The sequence below is a fragment of the Octodon degus genome, unplaced genomic scaffold (assembly GCF_000260255.1).
Source record: "Octodon degus isolate 3935 unplaced genomic scaffold, OctDeg1.0 scaffold00084, whole genome shotgun sequence".
NCBI classification, from domain to species: Eukaryota; Metazoa; Chordata; class Mammalia; order Rodentia; family Octodontidae; genus Octodon; species Octodon degus.
This window is the reverse complement of record NW_004524660.1, coordinates 9,724,498-9,737,760: the sequence shown is the minus strand read 5'-3', so window position 1 is coordinate 9,737,760 and position 13,263 is coordinate 9,724,498. Positions and strand designations below refer to the sequence as shown.

Genomic DNA, 13,263 nt, shown 5'->3' with positions numbered 1-13,263 from the left:
TTGGTTTTTCATACCAGAGGAAGAATGCTTTGTAAAAAATGCATGACATGACTGCTATAAATTTTAAAGCCTATATATTAATATCAGAAATGTGCATAAATTCTGGTGAAGTCAAGAAAGATATAGACAAACAGCTATCAGGGAATGTGCTACTGCACTATGAAAAAATAATGTTCTCAAATTTAAAATGACTGACATTTCATTGAACTAATTTCTTGCTCTGCTGTCAGATGTTTGTCCTGCATCTTCTGGGAAAATCTGCAGATAGACAATATTTGCAAGTCTCAGTTTCGGTAGGACAGTCTACATTCTGACAATATTTTAATCACTAAAATCGGATGCAAGGTCTTCTGGGCATTCTGCGGCTTTGGTAGGTGTGCAGGGGAGTGTTGGAGAATATATGTGTACGGCTTTTCAGAAAAGCTCTTTCATCAGTGAGAGGTCCTAAGAACTCTTTACTGTTCATTTTATTGTTTCATATCTCTACCTAGACATAATAAGACCTTCACAGTTATTAAAGTAGTGCGTTCCTGAGAAGAACATAGATCATTGCCTTCTGTATCATCTCATGTCACTTTTAACAGCCATTTACATTCAGAAAGCTGATTTGGCACTTGATGCCCTGAGCTCCCAAGCAGATAAGTTTCTTTCCAAACTACGTGGATGTTCTGGAGGCGAGACAGACTCCAAGCAGGCCCCAAATCTCTCTAAGCCTGGAGTAGACCAACTGAAACAGAAACGGCCTGATGAAATTTCCAGTTGTGAATGAAACAAATCAAGCCATTCAATTCACTTTGGAGGCAGATTTTATGATCAGATAAATAGTAAATCAAACAATTTTATATTCTTTAAAAGTTTTTTTTTATAAATTGAATTCATAGTGTCTAAGAAAAAGAAAGAAAATATTTCATTGATACCTGCTTTTCTTCAATCTCTTAATGTTATCATTCTATTCTTTCTAGTACAACTTTAACAACGGAATTCTCTGAATCCATTGATCATGGCAAAGTATTAGCGTTATAGTTTTACACTGAATTTGATTAAATTTTGGAAGCAAAACCCATTTTGTGATTTTGAATTCGGTATGGTCAGTGTTCTTTGAACCAAGAGCTCTGTAGCTATTCCTGGTTGCTGTGCAAGTGAAGGCATCTACCAGTAAGCAGCTGGTGACCAAGGCTTCGTAGGATTTGGCAGCACCCACACTTTAATCTATTCATGCTGATTCTCGGTGCAGGTAGGCCCGTCGGGTCAAAGGCGACGTGCACGCTGCCTCTAAATGCTGTTAGTAGTGTCACAGGAACTCACGCTGCCCGTGTGACAAAAGCCGTAACTACGCCTGCCCCGAGGTCAGCACAGTGCTGTTCTTATTCTGCTTCCAGAAGTGCCACTTCTAAAAGCCCTGGTTTTTAGAAACTCTAAAATGTTGTATATTTTTTGCAATGGCTTGAACTTGAAGGGATTTTTTTTTATTTTGCTATCAATTGCATTCAAATACAACATTTACAGGAAGAATTCTGCAATCATAAGAGTTAAAAAAGGACAGATACCTTTTAAAAATCTATTCTTTAAAGAGAATGATGCTTAAGAAATATCATATGTAAAACTTACCTTAGTGGGGAAATGATTGGTGCTCTTTTGAAATGAAGATGTGTGTACAAATTTACATAATCACATTGAAAATAATTCTTCTATTTGAAAAACACGTAACTGTAAGGTTATTGTGGGTTTCAGATACAGAGAACAGTTTTCTAGGCGGAGGAAGGCTCAATGAAAAGCTGACTTATTTCCTGAATATACAATTTTGATAGAGAAAAAACTTAATTATGAAGATGCAATGACTGAGGTGGAGACAGGGATTGCAGCTACTTCTCGCGCCCTGCGTGTAGAGTGCATCTGCTACTGATTTAGCTTTTATTTCCACTTATTTGTAGTGCACTGAAGTTCTACCACTAACTGAGCCAAGAGACATAAGCTTAGGTACAAGTAAGAAGCGTTGTGGCCAAGTGCCAGGAACACAAACAGCACACAAACGCAAGCATTATTATTCGGATGACGTGGAAATCATTACTGATTTGCTTACTTCTGAAAATACCAATTACACAGTTCACTTAAGACTAAGACTTTCCCACTAGGACTTATTTTCTGAGGAGGATTATACAGATGATTAAAAAATACTCACTTCTCTCATAAAATTTATTTTATTTGTTGGACGTCTAAAAAAGCGGTGATGAAAGTAAGTTTGTAGTTATTGTAGGCACAGAACTAAAAATAATTCATTAAGAAAAATACCCTTAAGCTGTACATGTTTCATATAAGTCACGTTTCTTAAACTGATGTTACTCCCACTTCTAGTGACAATAAATCCCGAGCTTGCTCAGCAGCGCACGCGCAGGAAGTCGCAGATGGTGCTATGACCTGACACAGACGAAAGGGGGCGCTTTGCAAGCTGCTCACCTCACAGATGAGCCGGCGACATCCGTGTTTGGAATGACATGACACTATGTAACGTCTTTTTATAAAACAAGTAAGCACGAGCTATCTAATAGATGCCAGCTATCTAAAAATTCCATTTATTTCTGAAATTAATGGTACTTTCTATTCTCACACAAACTTACCTATAAATCATTGACGGATTATTTTTGTGGCGTGTGTACTACGACATAATGCCTTAAACTTTCCAACTCTCTATAGCAGTCAGGAACTTGTACAAATGTTTCGAAGGAGAAAACAATGTTGCAAAAGCATCCAGGGCGGTTATCAAATCATGCACAATTTTTTTTTTTTTTGTAGAAAAAATCTCCACAAATCTTTATTAATCTCTAACACTTTCAAGACTGGGGTATGTACACCTCCAACTTTGATGATGAATTTTCTTTTTCAGTACTGAGGACTGAACTCAAATCCCTGCACTTGCCAGGCAGGTGCTTATTCTACTGAGCTGTCTTCCCGGCCCGACAATGAAATATTTGAGAATGACATTGTATCTGTTACATTTAGAATGAATTACCCTTAAGTATTAGCATTTCTTCATACAACGATTTATTTGAATTATAGCCTTATTTTTTAAAGAAAAGTTTGATATTCTATATGTATGGAACTAAACATTTACAATTTAAGTTACATACTACTTATTAAATGCTATATTTTTAAAATTTAAAATTATTTTCTGTTAGTTTCCTTAGAGCTGCCTTAGGGAAATCTTAAAGGTATATAGAAAGTGTATCCAAACTAAAGGGCAAGTTTGATATGTTGTGGAATAATGACCTGTATATTATTAAAGCTTTCCTTTTTAGTTCTGTTGTTTCTGTTATATAGTGAATCAGGGTAGAAAGGACTTGCCTTCCTGTCTCATTTCTGAATTGGTTACTTTCACATTTAAAGCCAAACCGACAGTTCCCAAGACTCTAATTTGTTTTGTACAAGTGTTGCCAATAACTCTCTAGAACACAAGACCTGTATCTAGAGGATATTATAGAACTTTCCATTGTTAAGAATCTTAATGTGCTTATGGACCCGTTAGAGTTACAATACAAGGAGCTACATGATTGTAACTTGCACGTAAAATGAGTTAAAATACTAAGGTATTTCACATGAGGAATGAGGATACTGTCTGTAATAGGTGAGCAGGGTCATTGCAAACGCAACTTTTGTAGTCAGCTGTATTTTTCAGGCAACTTAAGTGAGTTGCTTTCGATGAACAGAGAACTTGGCTATACTGAATTGGCTTTTCCGGCCAATATCAGTATTCAAATAAGCTTGGCAGAAAATAAAGGCTCAATGTAAGATACCTAGTTTGATTTTCTTTTTAGTTTACAATACTCATGGAAAGGAATAAGCCAAGAAGACCATTCTTGGCAATACTTGAAAATTGATTCAAGCAATTACTGAGATTAAGTTTCAGTGTATTTTATAAAAAATATTACTTTCACAGAAGTGAAGAAATACAATTGCACAATGGTGGTTACAATGGTAAAAATACATACTGCAATAAAATGTTAGCAAGAGATTTAAAAATGGCTATACAGCACCGCATCAGAGAATCGTGTTAACAGCAAAATGATCGATAGTATTTTTCCATACAAATAAAATCACTAAATATTTTTTTAGAAATAAATGGGAAGAAAGTGCTTCTCTTCCTAAATTCAAATTCCTACCCAAATATTTCCTGATGTGGAGCAAAAGACAGTAAAAAATGACAGAATTTAAAAACAAAAAGACATTCATGTGTTTAAGCCACCATTAGTGTCTGACTCTAAGGTAAGGCAGGTCATTAATCACTTGCAAAGCTATGACTTTAGCCACTGAAACTCTTCTTAGCATTTCATGACATGGACATGATAGCTCTGGTATTTCTAGGAGTTGCGATGTGTTTCTCACACATTAACTTAGACTCAGCTGTTTTTTAAAACACGGAATTCACATTTAAAAATGCTTTGCTTTGGAGAGATGATGAAAAGCTACAAGAATGAAGAACCACAAAGAGGGGGTCCTATAGATTTCATCACAAATGGTAGTGTTTGAATAAATAAACATACCCCATTTGGGCCTATGTGTCATCCTCGGTCTTAATGATGTGGAAAAGGGTGACATTGAAAAGGACCTGGTGGCCGTTGTTCCAGGCGTACAGAGCTCTATCTCTCGCATTGTAGTCGAGCATGGATATGTGGAAGTATTGGTTGTGGAAGGGAATATCGGTGTACTCGTAAGTGGAGGTTTTAGTGGAATAGGAGTAGTACACCTTGGCGCCTGTTAGGTGGGAGTTGGTGACATACAGAGTCCCGCAGATCATGAAGGACTCCCCCGCGCTTCTCTTGGGGTAGCCCGTGCTCCAGCTCTTCGTCACCTCCAGAGTGTCCTGGTTCAGCTGGCTGATGACGATGTTGCCTGCGTTCTGGTTCGTTGCATACACGGCCCACAGTCCGATCTCGTCAGCCATTAAGTCGATGTCGGAGAAGCCACCCCAGGTGTACGGGTAGACGTTGTGGAAGCCGGCGTACTCCAGGCTGCGCTGGGCCAGCACTCTCCCTACGTCGAAGCTGTACTTGATGATGATGTTGCTCTGGTACTTGTTGAAGTAGAGCGAGCCATTGTAGACCACGTGGTTAGTTCCCGCCCACTTGAAAGGGAGGTTGTATGTCCTGGACTCAGCCCCACTGACGAAGTCTGCGATGGACTTGTACTCACGTACAACTTTGTTGTTAGTGTAGCTATCCATGTACCAGACCTGAGGACAAGGAAAAACAAAGGGAAAGGAAAAACTAAAGAAAATTTCAACTTTCTGAGCATTCCAAAAGCAAGACAGTGAGAGAGCATGTATCACAATTCACCATTGTGTCACAGTTCTCTGGTACGCAAAGGCAAATTATTGAGCCTCTGACCCACTCAATAATTGACTGTTGTAAAAATACTGGTGTGGGCTCTGTGGACAAGAAACCACTAAGTGTCCTGTGTTGAGGATGATCTGTTTTTGCTTTTTATTCCTCTGATTTTACTTTTGTCTCTGTAGTGCATGTCACTGAGTAAACCAAACATCCCAGTGCAAATCGCATCCCCTGATGGACTGATGTGGTCAATCGGTCACTGCAAAACGACAAACAGAGAATGTCTGCTCCATCCCTTGCTTTGAAACACATGTATGTTCTAATATAACATATTTATCTTATTTATACTTTATGAGCACCAGAACCTTCTAGTAATATTTATTCATTGGACCAGCTCATAGGTAAACATCTTTTAACACAACCTACTTGTTAACTTCATAACAAGTCTTATTTGGATGAAGCCCTCAATAATTTTAATATATAATGAGTGCTGTCATAGAACATAAATATAGGTATGATAAATTTCCAATTTATTGACTTATTCAATGTAGGCATTACTAAATTATAAAAATGCTCCCTCTCAAATTTTAATGCCATTGGTTCTTAAATTGTTCCTAGTGGCAGGTACATATTAGTTTATTTAGTCAGTTGGTCAGCCCTTGAGTTTTTATTCACTGACTTTTCATTTTATTTTCAGGGTATATTATAAACAATATACAGGGAATGTTATGTCTGTATACTCATAAGCATTTTCCAAAAATAAAGTAAGAATCAAATCTACAGAAGTTATACTTACTGTATTAGTGAATGTGGAATAGGCATTGGATTCAGTGAGTTTGCTGTATCTCTTTAAATGTATTGCTATTATCAAACAAAATATTTGCAAACAATATAACACCATTCAAGTTAAAACTAACATCTCCTCTCTGCTTCTTGTACTATGGATAACCACTAAGAAGATAACAATGTACAGTGTATTGACTGTCAAAACTGTCCTGTTAATCAGCTGTGAAACTGTCTCATTCATATTTATTTCTCAATAAAAAAATAAATATAAAAAACCTAACATCTCTGAAGAACATAAGGAGTTCACTGAGAAAGAGGAAATGAAGATGCGCCTAAGTGACGGCACTGGGGAAGCAACGTACTCTGTTATTGTTTTCAGACGCTAACGGATCTGTCATCCAAGCACCAAATCGGGTTCCAGACGTCTTGACTGTGATGGGGCCTGTGATCTTCATCAGCTTGCCGCATGCTGAAATTAGAGGCACAGACACAGCAGTGAGCAGGGCCGATGGCCCCAGCCACACGCGCGGACCCGGGGCACGACAGGGCCGGGAAAGGGAGGATCCCATGGAACCAATATTGCATGTTCTGAATGAATGGGCATCCAGATCTGTTGCTGTGCCTTTCGTCACAGATTGAAGCACAAGAAGTTGCTTCTTCAATGTTTCAGATCTTAAGTGGGAGCTGGCGTTTATAATCCAGCAAGAAATAAACAAAGAAAATTATTTTCATCTGAATTTAACAGCAATTTCTTCTAAGGAGTCAGAAAAAAAAAAATGAATTAATTCCCCAGGGACCTCTGTTCCCGACCATTAGCAGCCATTCCCCTTTCTTTCCCTGTATTTTGTGACTGTTTGTAAATGATATAAATCAGAAAGAAATCTGCAAGCTGATTGTCAATGTACACTTGTAAAAAACACCCTTTGAGAGCATAACAATAAAACACTAAGTCATGATCTACCTGACCAGGCGGAGCGCTGAGGGTGACTCACCCGAAGAGCACCCAGCACAGCAGCCAGGAACACGCACAGAACAAAGATCCGAAGTCCCCAGCGTGGACGCTGAGGTTCCACGCAGTAGCCCGTGCATAAAAGCAATGCCTCGCGGACACTAGTGTCGCTTTTGAGTAAACTGTGTTCCTGCAGTCTTAGCTGCAGCTGAGATCTGAGGGATAGCTTGGACTTTACAATGACCGAACCCGAACTGAGCAGAAACCCAAGCACTTTTGTAAGATTTCAAAGCAGTACAGTTTAAAAGTGATTTATTATGTACAATATAAAATGCAATCTGACTTTGTGTAATAAATATTTACCTGTGATTTAAATAAATACTCTTTTCTGTTCGCTTTTCTTCTTTTTATTCTTATGTTTTTTTTTCTACATTTCATTAGTTCCGTTTCTTCTGTCTTCCTCTATTCTTTTTCAAGTTTTTATTTTTTAAGTCTATTTATTTCCTTGGTACAGGGTCTCACTACTCAGCTCGGACTTGTAGTGATCTTCCAATCTCAGCTTCCCGGCGCTGGGATTACAGGAGTTACCAGCCTGCAGCTTTTGGTGGCCAGCTCCGCATGCCAGGGCTCTGGGGTGGGCACGACATGCGGTACTGAGGACTGAACCTGGGTGCTTGCACGTGCCAGGCAAGCACTTAAGCCACTGAGCTGTCTTCCCAGTCCTCTTCCTCTACTCTTACAACTGATAAAGTTCTAGTTAGCTTCTACTGATGCTTACGTGTTTGAATGTGAGAACAATGAGTTAGAACTACTCAGGCTTACTTTCTGTGTCCGTGTACCTCACAAGCCTGACTGCCCCTGGCGGGACCCTTGAGCCGCGGCGCAGCACACGATGAGTGGTAACGTGCTTTCCACTGTTCCTCCTGCAACAGCTACAAAGTAAGCCACCCAGCGTCTGCGAAGAAGCCTCCGCCAAGTGCGCTTACTCTCTTTTGTGACGGGAACTAAATGTGACGGCATCACTATATCCCAAATTGCTTCACAATTTCCTCACACCTGATGAGCCAGGCGGGAAGGCTGCGTGGTATGACGCCTGCTGGAGCCTATTTGGGATACACCAGCTCAATTTGCTATAAACAGATGAAACATCTATGACTGAAATCATCGATTTGGTCTGGAAAGCTAACGCATCCCTCATGCAACCATTCAGCGCATGATCTGGATATACCACACGTGAAGGTACCACGATCTCCAACGTGTCCTATGTCACCACTCTAAGTAGACAGGGAAGAGCGTAGAAATGTAACTGCTAAGCAGATTGAAATAAATACAAAGTAATGTCTGCCCCTCTCCCGAACACTACACAACAAAATGTGCGATGTTCTTCTTAAACATGAGAAAATTAATTCTATTCTAAAATGATGGAGTAACTTGTGTTTGCATCTCTTTTCCATTTCTCAATAAAAGAAAATGCAGGGGTGAGGCGGGGAAAATTCTTAAAAACTGAAAGCAAGGAAACTGCACAAAATCTGTTTTTGGAGAAGATTTAATGCATTTCTAGGAAGGAGAGATGACCGACGGTCCTCATCCGAAGCGCAGGAGAGCGACTCTCTCGGCGTCTGTGAGGAGCCGGGAGAGGCGCTCGCTTGGGGAAGAGGCGAAGGGCTAGATGCAGACATCCTACTAACCTGTCTTGAAATGGTCTCCTTGCTATTTCTTTCTCAAGTAATTAAAAAAAAAAAAAAAAAAAAGAGGCAGAGGACTCAGAAGCTGTTGCGACAGCAACAGCACCTGCTAATCCCTTGAGAGCATCTGGGGTGAGCGCGAAGCTACCAAGGTCCTCAGCAATGACGTACACGCTTTTGGGCCAGGCAAAGAGAGGGCCAGGCCCCCCAAGCGCACAGCGCCGGGGGAGACGATGGTGCCACGTTTAGAAAAGCAGTGAATAACATGCGAGAGCGACAGCTTCAAAACGTTGAGATGAGGGCGATCGAGATCAAAATGTAGAAAAACAGGCTTCCAGCCAGAGAAGGGATTCAGGAAACCTCCACAAAACCTAGTATCTTTGGAAATCTTTGTGTGCCCGGAACTGCGGGGTGTCAGAGGAAGACAGGAGAGAGCCGCTGACAATTAAAAACATGAGCACACTTAGAAAATCAGCTGGTTGAAAGTAAAAAGAGTTTTAAACTGAAAAAGATATAAAGAAAAATAAAGCCACTGTATGGAGGAAGACACGATTAATCTAAATGCTCGCGCTTCTAAGGAGCGAGCGGTCCAGAATAAGAGAAAGCCAGCACGGAGATAGAGGCCAGACACACTACGTGGAGATTTTTCTCTTTTAAAAAACCTGGATGTTCAGATTGGAAGCACATATTTTGTTTTAAATCTTAACAAGATTACAGCCCAATGTCAGAAGATCAAGAATTGCTGGAAACTGGAACTTTCCGAGGCAGAGGAGGAGCTTGTCGCGTGCGAGCCAAGGAGCCAGCGGGAGAGCTGAGGCTACAGCTGCATTTACAAAGGAAGCGCGGAAGAAGACAGCACCAGCACCGGCACGTCTTCTGGCATGAAAACTTTCCAGGTCTGCCTGAAGTGACTTCTGAGGAAGCGGAAGAACCGAGTGCCCCGCGACGCGGAGACGGATCGGAGCTGGCCCCACCCGGGAGTCCTGGAGCGCTGGGGCGGTGGAGGTCGCGCGGTCGTGCAACAGGCCAGGCAGGGCCGCAGAATTTACCTGTAACTGACGCACGGCCGTAGGATCCAGCCGCCTCACCGCCGGGTATATAATGCATTCAAAACGAGAAGCCCGCATGTGGACGACGCGCGAACTCCTGTGCGTGTGCGATGCCATGCGCAGCAGCCTCAACTGCATGGTCTGACGAGTGGATGAGGGAAGTGTGGGACTCGCACGCACGCACGCGCGCGCTGCAACTTGGCCCAAGATACGACCTTGTCACCGCAGACTGGATGCGCAGAGAGAAGTAGAAACCATCGTGTTAGGGAAGCAAGCCCGGCACAGGAAGGGGCGGACCACACAGCCTCCCTCAGACGTGCAACCCGAAGCGGCCGAGAGCACCAAGGCCTGCTCCGAGGCTGCGGAGGGAAGGGACGCGCGTGCAGGGAGCGCGCCCGAGCGCCCGGGCAGGAGCGTCCGTCCCGGGACCGCGCGGCCAGCTGACCGCTGCAGGTGCCAGCACACACCACAGCGCGAAAAGCTCAAGTAAGGATTTCCAAAGTTTCCATGGTACAGAATGACACAACTGAACATTACACAGTGCGCACGTGCGTCAGAATAGCATTCCACCTCATCAAAGGGAAAACTTTTCATATGTTGTATTTTATGCACCAGTCAAAAATAAATCTAATATTTTTAAAAGAGGTGAGCAACATTGATGATTAGAAAGAGCAAGATCTATAAGAAAAGTTTAGTGTGGTTGCGGTAGTTACGACGTCTACAGCGAGAGTTCATCGGATTTTACTGATATTCGAATGCAGGGATAGGAGGGTGGAGGACTTAGACAGAAGGCTACATTTAGGTCCTTCGCTCAGCTCCCAGGAAGAATAGAAAATTATTGTGATAATGGACGCACTCATTTTCTGCGTGTGGAATCGGTCTATACGCTAATTATGGGACGCTTGATAGATACTTCTCTGCGCTGTGATTAAAGAGAAGATACAATGTGATAATTACACAGAAAACAAAAAGTTCACGTTGTCAGAGAATTATAAATTGTAAGCATGGATTAAAAAATTCTAGAAGCGCATCCATTCTCACACTTATACTAATGTGGTTCTGAAGGAGTTTTCCTATAATTAAAGAAGAGCGACAGACCTTGAGTCTGCAGAACTGATGGAGGTCTACAGGCGAAACTGCAACGACTGAGAAAAGCATGCCAGCAGGAGACCGGGAAGGACATGGCGTTGGGTTGGTTATTTTAAGTTTAATCTTGCAGAGCAGGAAGTCAGAAAACAATGTCTAAGTTTGATAAATGAAGGAAGTAGAAAAATAAACATTAGAAACAAGCATCTTCCCATTTGAAGGCTTAAAATCAGACGGTTAAATGTGGCTACCTTAGAACAGCAGACCTAAAGGACATGGTTGCTTTTCTTTCCAGATAGCTTTGTTCATTCTAAGCACACAATGCGTGAGCCAGGTGTACAATATTTAAGTTATAACTTAAAATGGTAAAAAGACTATAGACTTTGCACTCATTAAAGTTAAAAAAAAAACCCGTTGATCTATTGAAAAACAACGTCCAGGCTGCATGTGCCGTGTTTCCATGCAGGGTCAGGAAGGAGGTAGAAAATGGTCACGGGAGCATCCCACAGACGTGGAAGCTGGAGGAGCCTGCACCCGGGACACTGCAGTAGGGTAGGGTTAGCAGAAACATTTTAAAGCTTTCAGCGCTGCCTTAAAGTTTACACAGCAATTGTTCTATTTTTTTAACCCTAAAATTTTCAATATTTCAAATCATAACATTTTTTGTTGACTTCCTGTAGATTTTAAGCTTCCTTTGAAAAAAGAATGTGAGGATGCAGAAAGGACAAGCTGACAAGAGGTAATATGTTTTACTAGGTCGCACTGCTGTGTTCCCTCCGTGTGTCTTGTCAGTAATTATCCTGCTTGGGTGGAAGAGACGCACCTCTGTAATCCAGTAGATCAAATCAAGTTTTCTGCTCTTAACTTTGTGTGCTAGCAAACTCAACTCATTCTCAAGCATGTGAAAATGTATGAGTTCTGACTCCAAATAAAAGAACTTCATGCCTAGTGTTCGGCCAAAGAAGACCCCATGAACATTCCGGAGTTCTACACTTTGCATTTTCTCTGCGTGGTGTAATTCTCTCTTTCCCCCATGTTTGTTTTCCAAGCCCATCTCCAACTTCCAGAGACGCACAGTCTGCAGTGCTGGGATCTGTCTCCCTCCCTCCTGCGCTTGACTTCAGCCTACAGCAACGTTTCATTGTAGAGTCAGGCCCTGCGGCAACACTAACACGGAGCAAACTTGAAGTGAAAGTTTACTGACGCCAAGTACTGAGAAATTGAAAATATCTGTGTCTTAAATGAGACCTTCAACTTCTTAATCTGAAATGGTAAGTGGGTTAGAATTGCTGGACTCCGTAATAATAAATTTGCTTACAGCCCCAAAGAGACCTGCAATAGTTACATATGGAAATCCATTCATTTTCCACTAAGTTATGGGTGAAGTGCTTCTCATGTCCACCATATTGACAGGTCTTGGTGGGGCAGTTTTTGACTATTGGTTCTGCTATTATTTACCCAGTGGGCGTGCATAACGAATGCGTGAAGGGGTCTATGCTATTGTAGAAAGTGAATACTACCTGAATGTTTAAAAGAAGGGCTTTTCCATGTGACAATCAATTAATGGCGTTTTGTTTACTCCCTTATTCTGTCATGTGGATAATATCTGAGCACTGACTACTATTCTAGTTACTAAAAATAGTACTTGATATGCTAGATTAACACCTTTGTCCCAAGGAAGCTTGCAGCCACATGCAAAAAGAAAATAAATCAGTCAGAAAGCGAAATATATTAGGTAGGAACAAATGTATGAAGCTATTTAAATAGGAGGTGCTTTAGATAGAGGAATGCATGAGAACCCCTGGGAGAGTATAATCTTTAATCAGTGATGTAATCGATTAGGATTCACCCTCTGACTCATAAATGGATGGGAAGAGTACTGAGGCATTCGGTTTACTTAGAAGATCAGCCACTTACAGGAGTGGATTCAGATGCTTACTAGACTGGACCCGGGAAGGAAGCATTTGTCTTAGTTATGGAGGGTGTGAATTAAGGGGATTGATTGCCTGAATTTGGATCCTGATCATTTCTTTCACTCTCTAAAAACCTGGAACATTTTCTAAACATTTCGGTATTTCATGAATAATAGTAGTAACAAAATGTTACTCAAAGTGTTGCTGAGAAAATTAAATAAGAAACACATGTTAAGTGTCTAGAACAGCATTTAGCACCCAGTTAAGTACTTGTATGTTAGCTATCATCAGTGTTCTTGGAAAGGCCTTCACATGATGAAGATTTAAAGAGACTAATAGCCCAGATCATGAAGTTGGTAAATTCAGAGCGAAGGTTTAGATTTTTACCCTGGGCTTAGGAAGATTACAGAAGGGTTATAAGAGGAGAGAGAGAGAGAGAGAGAGAGAGAGAGAGAGAGAGAGAGAGAGAGAGAG

The 13,263-nt window shown here is 41.3% G+C and overlaps 1 protein-coding gene across 1 annotated transcript in view; it reads right to left on the bottom strand.

Annotated features, from left to right (window-relative positions):
• Window positions 1-2,127: 2,127 nt before the first annotated feature.
• Olfm3 (olfactomedin 3) overlaps window positions 2,128-13,263 on the bottom strand; it is a 204,872-nt gene continuing 193,736 nt past the window's right edge. The window contains exons 5-6 of the mRNA XM_023721743.1: window positions 6,470-6,576; window positions 2,128-5,224 (exon numbers count right to left, since the gene is read on the bottom strand). Coding sequence (XP_023577511.1) covers window positions 4,547-5,224; window positions 6,470-6,576 — 785 coding nt within the window. The 3' untranslated portion in view covers window positions 2,128-4,546. The remainder of the gene's footprint in view (window positions 5,225-6,469; window positions 6,577-13,263) is intronic.